At 53.6% G+C, this 15,875-nt stretch overlaps 1 protein-coding gene across 1 annotated transcript; it reads right to left on the bottom strand.

Annotated features, from left to right (window-relative positions):
• Positions 1 to 9: 9 nt before the first annotated feature.
• DHX16 (DEAH-box helicase 16) lies at positions 10 to 15,113 on the bottom strand (the record flags this gene model as incomplete). The annotated part of the gene is made up of 20 exons (XM_079713207.1): positions 10 to 186; positions 705 to 878; positions 1,131 to 1,292; positions 1,399 to 1,561; positions 2,285 to 2,352; positions 2,465 to 2,583; positions 2,679 to 2,841; positions 3,032 to 3,172; positions 4,798 to 4,950; positions 5,063 to 5,161; positions 5,345 to 5,555; positions 7,264 to 7,379; positions 7,552 to 7,662; positions 8,302 to 8,493; positions 8,572 to 8,775; positions 8,965 to 9,219; positions 12,459 to 12,515; positions 12,831 to 12,993; positions 13,090 to 13,340; positions 14,907 to 15,113. 20 exons carry the CDS (start codon positions 15,111 to 15,113, stop codon positions 58 to 60), a joined length of 3,138 nt encoding a protein of 1,045 aa, XP_079569333.1. The 3' UTR covers positions 10 to 57.
• Between the last annotated feature and the right edge of the window lie 762 nt (positions 15,114 to 15,875).

Below are 15,875 nucleotides of genomic sequence, written 5' to 3'. Positions count from 1 at the left end.
CAGAAGGAAAAGGAGCTGGTGTTAACGTTCTATTAGTTCTGTTATGTTCTCTGCTCTTTACCCTAGCTCTTCTCGTGTCTTGCCTACTTTTCTGGGCATTTTCTTAGCATGGGGATCTTCTAGCTCCTTGGCCTTGTAATAGTGGGGCGCCACCTCCAGAAGCCAACTGCTCTCAATCTCCAATACCTGGAAGGGAAGAGAAAAAAATAAGCAGGGTTCCCTTCTGTCCAACCTAGTTTCTGATGTGTGTGTGTGATTTAAAAGAAGGTTCTCTTCTTTCCCCTTTGACTGCAGGGCTAGGGGAAAGGGTACCTGGCTCTAATGCTCTGGATCCCAGGGGCAGACATACATCTCTACATGCTATTCAAGAGCACAAGTAAGCTAACCCTAAACAAAAGCCTGAACGTAAAGACTGAAATACACTCAGGATGGAGCTCATATCTGCTTTGTTCATTATCACCCCGGCACCTGAAACACTGAGACAATGGGCATTCAAATACTTAATGAGTGAATAAACAGTTCTCAGATCTTACTAGATGCCGAGACAGCTGTTAAAAAGGATGCATTTCTACCTTATCCTACCTTAAACCAAGGTGCTTTCCTGTTTCTCTGCCAGTCCCAGCAACTTGAACCTGGGTTTTTAGCTTGCCAGGATACCATCTCCCACACAATCCACCTGCCTGGGCAGGGCAAGGTCCCCTCACCTGTCTCATGAACTCTTTGGTGGTCAAGACAAGTTCGTGGTAGAGCAACCAGCGTGGCTGTTCCTCAAAGAGGGAAGAGTTGGGATGAATGAACACTGTCTGCTGCTGTTTCACTGTGCGGTAGCCGCTGCGAGTCAACCGTGCTGTGTGGTAAAAGTAACCAGCAGTGATGGCCTATGGAGCAGGCGGGAAAGGAAGTCAGTGGGAAAGGCAGGCATCCAGGGGCCCTCAGCACTCACTGCCTTTTTAGTTCAGGCTTTGGGAGAACTAGAAAGGTAAGGGCCTTTCAGTGGTCTGGGAAGAAAGCACAGGGAGAGCACGCCTTGCACAGGGGAAGGGGCACGTTCTCAGGCCACTGGCCCCAGAGGAGAAGCTTGCTCCTCAGGAGATACTGGGTGGACAGCAGAAGACTAAAGAAACATTGACCTTTCGGACACGGATATAGTCCCCCTGGCAGGAACTGAGACCGACTTCCACGCGTTCCAGGAGCCCCTCCAGCTGTTCCCGCACATCCCGGGCTCGGCGCATCGATCTGAACTGTACAAAGTTCTCATAGCACCACTGGGAAGAGTAACCACTCTCAGCCCACTGTGAAAAGGGTTGAAAAGGGGGGGCAGAAGAGGGGGTGTTAAGCATACAGCAGGACCAGAGTCCCCCACGTGCCCCTCACTCCCACTCACCCAAGCCCAGTGACCTGTGTATAAACGTTCAGCAGAACCAGGTGGTCCCCACCAGGGAGGAAGAAGTTGACACGAGCATTGTCGGCATGGACGACCTTGTCCTTGGGTCGGTAGAAGATGGAGTTGTTGACAGAGAGCATGGCAGCCACTGTCAGGATCTCCTCCGAACAGCTGTACCTGGGGCAGGAAGGGAAAGGCACGGGAGTTCAAAGCGAGACACAGCAACAGGAACAGGCGCAGTGAGGAGGAAAGTGACCGCTGTGTGGTGGATGTCCTCACGTGGGGACAGCAAGTTGGGCTAACGGCTACAAATCAGAGAGTAGATTGATTCTGGTGGCAGGGGCAGCGGTATGGGGGTCAAGGAGGTGAGGGTCAGGTTATAGATAAAACGGTAACAGGAGAGAGATCCAGGGAGGCAGGGGCAGGAAGGCACCGGGCCCCTCTGAGGGTTCTGCAGTAAGAAGGTGCACATTATAGCAATCCCTTTAAGTCCATGTAATGACCTTTAACCTCAACCATAGCAGAGGAATGGCATTTAAAGGTGGTCCCTCCACAGCTGTCTCTAAATGCTCTAGTCTGAAACCTTGGGAATGAGTAAGTCCCCAAACCAGCCCTCACTCAGCACTCCTCACGACGGAAAATCTTCCACTTTCATTCATGCCCCCAAATTTTCTACACGCTTGTTAATCTCACCCATCCAATAATCATAACCAAAGACAGGACAGTGTCTTACTGATCCCTGTGGGCCTCAAAAGGGGCAATAAAAGTTATCTAATAACTTGTTATTTGTTAAAGAATAATGTGGTGGAGAGAACAAGCAAGATCACAAAGATGGCCCCAGAGACAGAAAGAGGCAGGGCCAGTGTGTGTGCTGGGGGCCCGGCCGAGTCAGGGGCTTACTTCTCAGAGGCCAGGATCATTTTCGACAGCATGGGGTCCACCGGCAGCTCTGCCATCTTTCGACCAGACTAAGGAGAGGAAAGAGAGAGTTGAGGCCACTCCTCCCTCAGATGTCCCTCCAACTCTCGAGGGGTCACCCCAGCCTTCCTCCTGCCCCAGCCTGCCGCCCTCCCACCTCACCGTGGTGAGCTCCCCAAGGTGGTTGAGGGCCCCCAGCGCGTACAGCTGCTCCAAAGCCAGCAGCAGGGTCTCATATGGCGGAGGGTCCAGGAAATCAAAGTGCATTAGGTCGTGGATCCCTGGAGAAAGATGTGAGGGGGTAGAACAGAGTCCCTTCACAAGGACCAGCTAGCCCACCCCTTCTGTCTCAGGAGGACTGGGGGACCCCAGGCACCTAAACTCTTGAGCAGCAACACGACATTGCCCAGGCTGGTCCTCTGAATCTCGGGCACTGTGGTTTCTTCCAGCTCGTGCTGATAGGCCCAGGCGGTATACAGGCGGAAGCACTTCCCTGCAGCCACCCGACCCGCCCGACCAGCTCGCTGACTGGCTGAGGCCTGGAAAGAAAGACAATTTGTCGGGCCCACGGACAATCTGGTGATGGAAAAGAGAAAGGGCAGTATTTCTGCAAGAAATCTGGGAGGGTGTGGACCGCTAATGCCCCTTGCTCTAAGCAGCCTCCACCGCTTCTGAGCTGGCCTGTTCTCCCCGTCGCCCCGTGGAAACCCTGCTCAAGCCCAGGCCAACCTTGCTGCAGGGTGTGACGGTGAGCGATTCCATGCCCGTGCGCGGGTTGTAGCTCTTCTGCTTACAGAACCCCGGGTCCAGCACGTAAATGATGCCCTCGATGGTGAGCGAGGTCTCGGCGATGTTCGTTGCCACAACTACCTGAATGAGAGGATGTGGGATCGCAGGTAAATCCCACCCACCTAGTTACCCAGAGGAAGTAATTCTGGAAGACGTGAAGTAGACAAACAGGTGCAAAGGAGCAGGAGCTGAGGGGATTTGCGGCCAAGGCCGGGAGAGGGGGACAGGCCAGTAGAAGCGGGCGGAGATGTGGGGATTAGCAGGGCACAAGGCGGAAAGGACAGCAAAGGATATGAAGGGGGTTCAGGGGTTTTTTCAGAGGCGGGAGCTGGGGGTGTCAGGTTCCGGCCCCATCTTCCCCACTGTCACTTTTTTTTTTTTTTTTAATTTGTTTTTTAGTTTTTGGCCGCGCCGCACAGCATGTGGGATCTTAGTTCCCCCAGCCAGGGATCAAACCCGCGCCCCCTGCAGTGGAAGCGTGGAGTCCTAACCACTGGACCTCGAGGGAAGCCCCGCTGTCACTTTCATGTTCACCTGTACACATTACTCCCTAAAGTAGCCGCCGATGAGTCTCCCTGCTCTACTCCTAGCCCTGGTTACACGGCATCCAGAATGGTCCTTCTAGAGTGTAAGCCCGTCACCTCACTCCCCGCCATCCATCAGCGGCCTCCCACCCTACCTGAGAATCACATCCAAGCCCCTTCAGGCCCCGAGTCCTCCAGGCCCGGGCTACTTTCCTGAGCTCATCTCCTAGCGCCAGTGCTCCTCGCTCCACCGCTGCCCACTGCTGGGCACGCCTCACGCCCATCCTGACGCCCGCCCTCCGTGTGCGCTATTCCCTCGATTTGGCGCGCTCTTCTCCCAGACGTCAGCCTGGCTCCTCCCCTCGCCTGATTGAGGCCCCAGCTTCACTCTCACCTTATCAGAGAGGGAGAGGCCTTTCCTACACCGTAAGGAAAATCCCTTCCTGACATTCCTCTCCTGACACCCCCGGAGTCAGCCTCCGTCTTCGCATGCCACACTGTACCTCTTCAGAGCATTTGCCACAAATTGATATTAGGTATTTATGTATTCATTGTCTCCTAACTTACATCAGACTAAACTCCATGAGGCTAGGGACTTGTTTGTTTTGTTCATTGCTGTATCCTCATCCCCTAGAACAGTACCTGGAACGTGGGAGGAACTCTTTAAATATTTGCTGAATGAAAAGTTACATCTTTGCTCAAAACCCTTTGATGGCCACTCACTGGTCTAAAGTCCACACTCTTCCACCTGCCATCAAAGGCCCTCTCTAATCTCCATTCAAAGTTGTTTTTAGCCTGTCTCCCACTACTTCACCATGTGAGCCTTCCCCTAAGCCTGCTGGAGTACTCTGACCTCAGACACCCCTTAAGCCTTCCTCTGACATTCCCCCATCATCCTCCCTAAAGGTCCTCCAGACCAAATCCCACCTCCTGGCACACCAAGGGCCTCCCTTCTCCTCTGCACCTCTACCATGCTCACTTTCTGGATCACGCATTTGGCTATCTCGCCATTCCCGCTGTCATCACCCTCTCTCTCCAGCTCCAGAGGTGAGGGATTGTCACCCAGCCTCGCAGCTGCAGCAGTGCCAAGGACACACCTTGCACAGGGCAGGCACACACTTTCCTTTTCACTACTAGTTGCGTGAACCACAGGGGTGAAGAATGTGGGTTTCTCCAACTGACCTTCCGTGCCCCAGGGGGCGTGGGCTGGAAGATCCGCGCCTGCATATCGGAAGGCAGGTTGGCATAAATGGGCAGCACCAGGAGCTCCCGGATTTTGGAGCCCAGGCGGCGGCAGCGATCCTGGAGCATCTCACAGGCAGCCTCAATCTCCTCCTGGATTTGGGTGGGGAGAGCTGCGTGGGACCCAGAGTCACGAGAGGCTGACCTGCCAGCCCTGTCTTCCCCTGGGATACACACAACACACCCCCTCCCCCACGTCACACACCTGTCCCGTCAGGAACACCAGGATATCCCCAGGGGGCTGGGTCACATGAATCTGCAGCACAGACACCACACAGGCCTCCAGGTAGTCCGCCTCTGGAGCCTGCGGGGGGAGGAGGCAGGGTCACAGGAAGATCACCTGCTCAGGCAAATCTCTTCCTCTCCTCCCAGCTCGACATACACTTTATCCCTTTGGACTCTCCATCCCGTCCTCCCCTCCTTGGGACAATCTCCTTCAAAGGCTCCACTGCCTTTACACTTAAGCCCATCCTCCCTGAGGGGGCACCTTGGTATAGAAGATGTCAACTGGAAACCTGCGTCCAGGGATCCGGAAGACGGGGGCGTCATCAAAGAAGGTGGAAAACCGGGCAGTGTCCAGTGTGGCTGAAGCCACCAGGACTTTGAGCTCAGGTCGGAATCGAGCAACATCCTTGATCAACCCAAAGAGAATGTCTGTGTGCAGGGTCCGTTCGTGGGCCTCATCCACCATCACCACGCTGAGGAAGGAACGGGGGCACCAGTGAGCGAGGGGAGGTGGGTAATGCAGGAGGGGACACTGGGGTTGCCGGATGAGAGGACAGGCCCCCAGCCTGGCTAGGGAGGAACAGACAGACCTGAAGCACCATGATGTGAACAGCCCCGAAGCTCCCGGGGTCCTCTGGGGCAGCTGCCGTGCATCCCTGATTGACCCTGATGCCTCTTTCTGGAGAGAGGGGCCGGGTGAGCCCTCCCACCCCAACCTGAGAGGACTCTGCAGGCTTCCTGGTTTCCTTGTAACTTAGCTATATGTGTGTCACCTTCTTTCTCCTTGCTCTAGTCTTTGGATTTCCTGCCAAGCCCGCAGGAGCTCATCGCCCACTTCAACCCTTTGTATCTAACTGTGACCATGATGGTGAAGTCCTCAGCCATTTCACAAAGCAGGCTGGCGTGATGGGAAAACCCCACACCCTGAGCACTCTCGCATTAGCTGGCCTTCCATGGGTTCTCAGAGGTTTTTCCAAGGGATGTGAAGGACCAAATCATATCTGTCCCATTGCTCCACTGTAACCTTCTAGGACCGGAAATCCACAGTCTCCTAAGAGCTGAAAAGGCAAGTACTGCTCAGCTGGCCTGGCTCCACCCTCATCCCATCCATGAATCACTTCTCCCCCACAAGACATGCTCATCCAACCCCTGCTTGGCCAATGCCGGCACTGAGAACTCATTATTCACAGATCAAGCCACTCCAAGACGTGGGCCAGAGGCTTAAGAGTCAGGGCGCAAGCACTCTGACAGCCCCTGCAATCTCTGCCACTCTATGGCTTGTCGGTATTGATCTGAAATCCGCCTCCCTGTAACCTCCCCCATGGCTCCTAGCTGTGCTCTCTGGGGTCACATAAAACAAGCCTGGTCCCTTTCTCATGTAATAATAGCCCTTCACATATTTAGAGGGAACCAGGATGTCTGAGTTTTCCCCTCTAAGCTGAACATTCTAAGTTTTTGCAAGTGGTCTTCACGTGTCTTCTCAAGTCCCCACAGCACCATTCTACCATCCTGGTTGTTTTCTGAACTCTGGGAACAATTGGGGAGACACAGAAAGGTTTTCTCTGTAGCCTCTTTTACCCTCCGGGCCCATCTCATTTCTAAGACTGTTCGAACCATAAAGATTCAAAAACTGGTGGACAGGACTTCCCTGGTAGCGCAGTGGTTAAGAATCTGCCTGCCAAGGCAGGCAGGGGACACAGGTTCAGGCCCTGGTCCAGGGAGATCCCACATGCCGCGGAGCAACTAAGCCCATGCGCCACAACTACTGAGCCTGTGCTCTATAGAGTGCAGGAGCCACAACTACTGAGCCCACGTGCTACAACTACTAAAGCCCGTGCACCTAGAGCCCGTGCTCCACAACTAGAGAAGCCACCGCAATGAGAAGCCCGCGCACCGCAACGAAGAGTAGCCCCCACTCGCCACAGCTAGAGAAAGCCTGCGCGCAGCAACGAAGACCCAACGCAGCCAAAAATAGATAAATAAATAATTTAAGAAAAAAGAACTGGTGGATAAATCAGAAGAGAAGACAATGGCCAAAATGGCCAGGTGGGAAGATAGGAGGGAAAAGCCAGAGATTAAAGGAGATGAAGGAAGGTACTGAAGAACAGGAGGGCAGCAGACCGGAGGGAGGCGAAGGTGGGCAGCGCCCCCTCTCGTGGGAGCTGGGGGGCCTGTGCATACCTGTAACTCGCAAGGTCAGGCTCAGAGAGGAACTCTCGGAGAAGCATCCCGTCCGTCATGTAGCGCAGGACAGTTCGCTCTGATGTGCAGTCCTCAAAGCGGATGCTGTAGCCGACCTGTCATGTGGGCCATTAGTGATCGACAGTTGGGCTGGTGCCCCCAGAAGGGAGGGCAAAGGGACAAGGGTGAGCACCTGGACCGGTGGGGGTTGAGGGGACCTGCAGGCAGCGGAGGCCGAGTCCCAGACCCTAGGGGCTCCCCTCGTCCCTCAGTCCCCACAGATCTCACCTCATTCCCAAGCTTCACACCCATCTCCCGGGCCACTCGGGCAGCCACACTCATGGCTGCCACTCTCCGGGGCTGGGTGCAGGCAATCTTCACACCTTTCTTTGTGTAACCCTGAATGACAAGAAGAAAGAGGAGGTTTCCCCTTTGATAAATTTGCAGCTGGGGCCCAGCAATTCAGAGAAGTTGGAAATGCAGGGAAGGGGGGACAGAGAAACAGACAGAGCAGAAAACCAGACAAGAAGGGCAAACGGATAGGATGGCAGACCCAGGGCCCACAAAGGGTCCTCACCCAGCCCTAGGCAGTCCCAGCCCTCTGGGTCATCAAGTTCGGGGCTCTGCGAGATTCAAGCTGGAAAAGGACTGACTGGCTGGGCAGACCCAAAAGCAAGGGGAACAAGGGAAGGTAAAAAAGCAGGAAAAGTCTTTTCACTCCTCATTCCTTGGCCCTGCAGAGGAGCAGAGGCCAGGCTGGTGGAGTGCGGTCCACGTTCACACCCACACGCCACCACCTAACCGTCTATACCTCCTTCCAACGCTAGCCTACGGAACACCTATCAGGCATGGACACCGTGGCAGGAAGTGAGAACAGAAGCATGAAAAGGGCGTGGTCCTTATTCTCGAGAACCTCACCACTTAGCAGAAAAGACTAAAGGACTGAAATGGAGAAGGAAAGTGACTACTCAAAATCCCACGTAAAGGAGCTGACAGGACTGTGCTGGTCAGTGCCAGCTGAGGCTGAGGCTGCCATACCTCCTCAAAGAGGTACTGTGGGATTTGGGTGGTCTTGCCCGAGCCTGTCTCGCCTTCGATAATGAGGACCTGATGACTAGCAATGGCGGCCAGGAGCTCCTCGCGGAACGGGAACACCGGGAGGCTGCGGCGGACGACCTGGATGGACTCCTTCTGCTGGGCCTGGGTTGGAGCGGGTGGGGCTGACGGCTCCTGAGAAGGAGGAGAAGGGCAGTGAGCTTCAGGGCCGGCTCCCACGCTCCTCGGGACATCCCAGCGCCCCCCGCTCACCTCGTCACCCTGGAGCTGAGTGGCCCGGACGAACTCGATGGTCTCCTCTTCCTCCAGCACCAGCTGATACTTGGGCTCCTGGGAGGCAGCATCTCGGGCCCCAAACTTCAGGGATGCCGCCCCGAGCCGGGCCTCCTCCCAGCGCCGCTGCTCCGCCCCAGGGGCACCGGACTCCTCCTCCACTAGATCCACCGCTCGTGCCGGCTAAAGAGAGAGGGGCACGTGGAGACAGAGCTGCCTTCTCTGCCCAGCACCCCCTCCCCAGCCGCCACCCCCACCCCCGGAGAAAGGCAAGACAAGGACGGGGCCAGCCAAGCCACCGCCCAAGCCCCGGAAGCCTTCCCTCCCCTCTGCTTGGGGACCGGGGCTGAAGCGGTGACCCCTTCGCCTCACCTGTCCTCGCGTCTCCTCGGGCATGTGGTAGCGATTGGTGGCCTCCAGCTTCTCCTGCTCCCCAGCCGCCCGGTACTCCCGGGCCAGATCCCGCACTCGCTGCTTGTATCTGAGCTCACGCCGCTCGTGTTGGCTCAGCTCCACATCCCCAAAGAGGAACTCCTCGTCCACCAGCTCGGCCTCCAGGTCCTCAAGCTTCTCGCGCTCCCGCTTGGCCAGGTATTCTCGGCGGGATTTCTTCCGCAGCTCAGGGACCTGGGTCAGCCCAGGGCAGTCAGAACCTCTTCTCGCTGGAAGAGTGACCCTTTTCCTCACCTACCCCTAAGAGTGACAACCTCCGACAGGCCGGCAAGAGAACCTAAAGATGTGTCCTCTACCTTCCTTCCCTCTGCAATGGACAACGCGACTGACGACATGCCCAACGCTGGGCCCACACGCTGCCTTCCAGCAGGAGGACCCAGCTGGATGTCCTTCCAGGCAGCCTGACCATCTTCGCCAATATAAATTCACTAGGGCGAAGGTGATTATGTGCATATTTTATATTGTACTCTTGCTATTTTTTTTTCTTTTTTGCGGTATGCAGGCCTCTCACTGCTGTGGCCTCTCCCGTTGTGGAGCACAGGCTCCGGACACACAGGCTCAGTGGCCATGGCTCACGGGCCCAGCCGCTCCGCAGCATGTGGGATCTTCCCGGACCGGGGCACGAACCCGTGTCCCCTGCATCAGCAGGCGGACTCTCAACCACTGCGCCACCAGGGAAGCCCTGTACTCTTGCTATTTTATTCGACTTAGTGGAAAGGGGAGAAACATAACAGCTTATACCAGCATTTGGAAGCATAGGTCTCAAACTGAAAACAACTGAGACAGTTGGAAACCACTGGGTGAGCCAAAAATAGGTATTCTTCCTCCCCAGTGATATGCTCCCCGGTCTTGAACCAAATGACTGCAGTTTGAGGAAAAGGAAAAAATAAATTACACACAAAAAGGTTGGAAGCATCAGAGAGTGGTTCTGTGAGGTAAAATGTAATGAGGGATGTTTAGCTCGGGGACTAACTTCTCCCCCTCACACAATGGGTCATTTGGCTTCTACGTGTTTCCTTTCAATACAGGCTTTTCAGGACACATTGTGGATGACAGAAGACTGGCCACATGCTGAAGGCCTTTCTGGACCCTAACCCTAAGCCCTCCCACTGTGGCAACACGATCTTCCCTGTGTTCACAACAAGCTCCTCTACTGCAGTGACAAAACCCCACTGCTGCCCTCCCCTTGGGGGCCCTGATTTGATTTAATTGCTTGGTTTTTCTTGTTTGTCCTGTCACGTCTTAAAATGGAGTTTATGCTCATGACCTGATCTGAGTACCACAATCAAATACTCCTTCGGCCTGATGGGTGAGGCAGATGGATGTCTTTTTAAAATATGGGCAAGAAATCAGGGCAATTTGAGCATCGAAAAGAATAATGATATGCAATTATAAAATACTGAGAAATAAAAGTTCACGAGTCCAACATGACACACGTACAAACAACGGGAAAAAAACTTCCGTCACCGGTGAGGTGACTATTACAGCAGACTCTTTACTCTGAAACTTAGTAATTAAAAGGAAACAATTAAGCATTTGCCCTCACTTTGAGGAAGGCACTGTAGCCCGTTCCTTGTTGTTGAGGAAAAGTTCTTCTCTATATAAAAAGGCTAGCTGATAAATGTAGAAGGAATGTCAGAATCCAAAAATCACCACTTTGCAATCCCCCATGACATAAGTGATTCAGAAAAGGATTAGCAGTGGTTGCTAAACCATTAGCTGAGAGGCTGTTGGTAGGAAGGATACCAGCACTAACATGCACACAGCTGGACAGTGTGTCCCCCTGATATGACGTGCACATCACCACCCAAGAGGTGTTGCTGCCACAGCTGTTTAATCTGAGTCTAAGCAAGCTGTGGACCCAATTTCCACTTTAAAGAAAGCACTGGGACAGAACTTAATACCACAAGATAAGGATCAGATAAATCCAGAATGTAGGACATGGTACAAGATGAGACAGAAAGAAAGAGAGAGAAGGGGGAAATGAAACAAACTGAAGAAACATAACAACCAAATGCAATGCGTGAACCCTGACTGGATTCCAGTTTGCAAAAAGCAGCTATTAAAGACATTTTGGGGTAACTGGGGAAATCTTACTGTAGGCAGGTTCTTAGTTGATATATGAGAAACATCTGCCTGGGTGTGACAATGGCACTGTGGTTTTACAGAAATATCTTACCCGGTACATGCTGATGGGACAAAATGCCATGATGTCTAAAACTTTTAAATGGTTCAAAAAGAGAGGAAAAGAAAAAAGCCGCCATTACATAGGCATTGCAGGGACTTCCCTGGTGGTGCAAGGGTAAGAATCTGCCTGCCAATGCAGGGAACACAGGTTCGAGCCCTGGTCTGGGAAGATCCCACATACCACGGAGCAACTAAGCCCGTGCGCCACAACTACTGAGCCTGCGCTCTAGAGCCCACATGCCACAACTACTGAAGCCCATGTGCCTACAGCCCGTGATCCGCAACAAGAGAAGCCACCGCAATGAGAAGGCCGCGCACCACAACGAAGAATAGCCCCCCATTGCTGCAACTAGAGAAAGCCCACGCGTAGCAACAAAGACCCAACTCAGCCAAAACATAAATAAATAAATTTTTTTACATTGCCTTATACTATTCTTTCAATTTTCCTATTTGTTTGAAAATTTTCATAATTGAAAAAGAAAAGAAAAATTCAGGAAAGTAAAAACACTACACCAGCATCGAGAGATGTCTCAGAAGTCTGGCCACAGTCACTTTGTGGGGTGTGAGCTGAGATGGATATGTCAGGAGAGACCTGTTGGCCACTAGGCCATTTTCAGGACACCAAGAGTCTCAAAATTCTTTGGGGAAATCTAAGTGTGACTTAATGGGAAGACCAGGCCTTTGGAAAACTGCAACCCTACCTAGGCTAACCCTGTAACAAGTCCAGTTCATGAATTACAAGGGCTCTGTCCCTGTGCAGTGAGAAGACCAAATCAGGAAACCAGTGGGAGATCACAAGGCCCCGTGGGGCACGGAGGGATCGGGTGGTAAGAAGGTATGTGGAGATGCTGTACCCAAGCTCAGGGGTCAGCACGTCCGTGGGCAGCAGGACTCTGCTCTGCCCCTGTCCTCCAGCCGCCCCTTGACCACCCAGCTGCCTTTGGAATACATCTCTTTAAGTCTCAGGAACAGGGAAAGCTCACACTCCCCTCACTAACACACAGTGTGATCTGATCCTAGGATTCAAAGAGGGTTTCTGGGCCGTTTTCTTCCCTCTACAACTTAAGTCCACCCTCAGCAGGCTCCTGTCAACCAAGCCCCCTCCTCCAGAGACCCAACACCCCACCAGCAGCCCCACTGCGCTTCCTGTGCATCCTTTCTCCCTATCCTTAACCACACTCCTTCAGTAAGTCTTTCCTTTTGTCTTCCTGGGCACTGGGACTCACCATGGCTTTCCGGTCTTCCTCAGCCATCTTGAGGCGCTTCTGAGCCTCTTCATAAGCCTAGAAGAAGAAGGCAAGAGTGGCCCAAAGTCCCCACACCCACAGCCATTGCCCTTCTAGAATCACAGGTATCATTCTGATGTTCCCTAGCAAAAAAATGTTCCCCAGCACAAAGAAGTGTTCCCCCTTCACTGAGGAATCTCTGGGGCTGCAGGTTCAGCAAAGAGCCACCTCAGCCCGAAGACCCAAAGACATTACCAGATCACTGGACGCAGCCCCCTGTCTTCCCAGAGATCACTATCTGCAATCACACCCCACCTCACACTGGACCCAGGGATCTTCTGGGCACTGACGGAACGTGCTGCCCCTACGCACCTTCTTGTCTGACCGCTCCAGGACGTTGCGAGTCCGGTCCTTGTCCCGCTGCCGAACCCGCTCGGCGAACGCATCGCGCTCCTCCAGGTCCTGAAGGCGCTCTCGCTCTGTCCGCTCCCACTCATCCTCTGACTCTGGCTTCTCCGTCTGCTGTTTACTGCCCCTGCAGCCCAGCCCGGAGCATTAACTAAGGGCATCCAGAGGCTGACTGTCCCATCATCCACCTGCCCCATCCTCTCTCACCCTACTTCTGACTTACTGTGTCTTCCTCTTTCCTGTCTCCGAAAACTCTTCCTCCTCGTCTTCTTCCTCTTCCTCCTGACGTTTCTTCCTGAGGTGTTTCCGTTTTTTCCGCTTCTTCCGGAGACTGCTCCCGGCCCTGCCTACAGTCTCCTCGCTGCTCTCCTCACTGTCCTCCAGCAACCTGTAGGATCGGTTCTTTTCCAGCAGGGCTCTGGCCTCTCGCTCAGCTGCCCGAGCTGGCTTTTCCTCCACAGCCTTCCGTGGGACCTGTCAGAAGAGGAGAGGATAAGGGGGTGTGAGCAACTCCTGATCCCTGCCCACCTACTCTGCCCTGCTCCTAATTTAAGAAGTAACTTGACCTTAAACCGGCCTTCATTCTCTCTCTTCCCCAAGGCTTCACACCACGTCCATCAGCCTGAATGGGGCCTCTCAGCTTCCAAACTTCTTTTCAGTCGTTCATTTAACAAACATTTATCGAAGCCTGTCCCATGCTCCCACTGCTAGGTACCAGGGATACAGGGATAAATAAAGAGACAAAAACTCCTGCCCTCACGGAGTTTACATTCTCATATCCAATTCTCAACTGCTCAGCCTCTGTTCTTCCCAATGACTAAGTCATTCCTACCCAAGGACTGGCCAGGATTGTTGTGCAGAGGCCAGACTCCAGGGGTACACTGGTGAACAGATTAACATAAAGTTCCTACCGTCCCATCCCTTACGTTCTAACCTCATTTCTCACCAAGCACCTTATGGGATATCCACACCAGGTTATCCACCATTCTCTGAACAAGCTCAACACTTTTAGTATTACTGGATACTTTCTAAGCTCTAATTCTGCAAGGTGCAGTTAGGTGGTAGGAATACAAAGACAAGAAATACAGTCTTGTCGGGCTTCCCTGGTGGTGCAGTGGTTAAGAATCCGCCTGCCAACGTAGGGGACATGGGTTTGAGCCCTGGTCTGGGAAGACCCCACATGCCGCGGAGCAACTAAGCCCCTGCACCACAACTACTGAGCCGGCACTCCAGAGCCCACAAGCCACAACTACTGAGCCCACGTGCCACAACTACTGAAGCCTGCGCACCTAGAGCCCATGCTCTGTAACGAGAAGCCACTGCAATGAGAATCTCGCACACCACAACGCAGAGTAGCCCCTGCTTTCCGCAACTAGAGAAAGCCCACGTGCAGCAACGAAGACCCAACACAGCCAAAAATAAAATAAATAAATTTATTTTTAAAATTTTTGATTAAAAAAAGAAATACAGTCTTGTCTTCCAGGAGCTAACCTTTACACCTTTACTTTTCTCCCTTCTCTACCTGACAAATTCCAGGGAATCTTTGGGTCTGCTTTTCCCGATCCCAACTCCCACCCCTTCTGCCCTCCCACAGCAAGGGCCTACACACATCCATTCTATAGCCTCGCTATTCAAAGGGTGGTCTGTGGACCACCAGCCATCACCTGTAAACTTGTTAGATTTGTTAGAAATGAAGAAACGAAGAATCCATCCCAGACCTACCGAATCGGAACCCGCATTTTAACAAAAGCCCTGGATGAATCCTGTACCTGTTAAAGTTTGAGAAACACTGCTCTACAGCGCTTAATCCAACACACTTAAACCATCCTCAATCTTCTCCACGGAAGTAGACGTCCAACCCGTAGGCGATAACGGACAAAGAATAAATGCTGGTGAACTGAGCTTACTTAATTCTCGGTTGGACAGTTAGCCCGACCTCACCAGGACAAATAACCTGGGGGCGCCGCCCCCGCTCCACCCCCTCTCCTGCCGCTCCCATGCCCGCCCCCCCCCCCCCCCCACCACCAACCAACCCCGCACCTTGTTCCAGAGTCTCAAGGCGAAGTCCCGGGCCGGCCCACTGAGGTCCAGGGTATCGGTGTCTCGCAAGCGCTGCACGAACTCCTCTGCCGAGGCGCAGCGCTGCGCGGTACCGATGAGGAACTGGGCCACATGCCGCTCGCTCAGTCCCAGCACCGAGTGCAGCTCGTCTTGCACCCAGCGCTCCAGCCCCGCCGGCGTCGCCATGGCGACTCACGCTCCCTATTCCCGGCCCTGAAAGTGTCTCGAGCAGCCCCGCTGGCGGCCGGGCGGGTCACCCGGAGGCCTGAAGCCCCGGGCCGGAACCTCTGTTCCACAAAAAAGCTGCCTTAGAACCTGGGGGTTCGGTTTCCGACAGCCCAAAGCAATCTTCCCGGACTTCAGAGGCCGGAAGTGGCTGCACTTTTCCGGCCTAAGCACTACGGTGGCCGAGCGAAGTCAAATCTTGCGGAATTGTACTCGAAGCTTGGGATAAAACATTTTCATTTCCTCCCCCACCGAATCTCTCTTTCGCCCTCTGTTGGTCATTCCTGGGTGTTACACTCACTCATTTCATTCCACAAATGCTGAGAGCCTAATGTGTGCTAGGCAGTTTTAGTTCCCGGGGGTACACCAAAGAACAAATCAGAAACAAATCCCTCACAGAATTTACAGTGGCTTGAGGGGGGCGGAGACAAGATACATAAAAAATAAAACATGTGGGCTTCCCTGGTGGCGCAGTGGTTGCGAGTCCGCCTGCCGATGCAGGGGACACGGGTTCGTGCCCGGTCCGGGAGGATCCCACATGCCGCGGAGCGGCTGGGCCCGTGGGCCATGGCCGCTGAGCCTGCGCGTCCGGAGCCTGTGCTCCGCAACGGGAGAAGCCACAACAGTGAGAGGCCCGCGTACCGCAAAAATAAATAAACAAACGAATGAATGAATGAATAAGTGAATAAATAAATAAATAATAAATAAAACATGTAAGTTCTA

This window comes from Hyperoodon ampullatus (assembly GCF_949752795.1).
Source record: "Hyperoodon ampullatus genome assembly, chromosome: 10".
NCBI lineage: Eukaryota > Metazoa > Chordata > Mammalia > Artiodactyla > Ziphiidae > Hyperoodon > Hyperoodon ampullatus.
The sequence above is the reverse complement of the archived record's forward strand: the minus strand, read 5'-3'. Positions and strand labels throughout refer to the sequence as shown.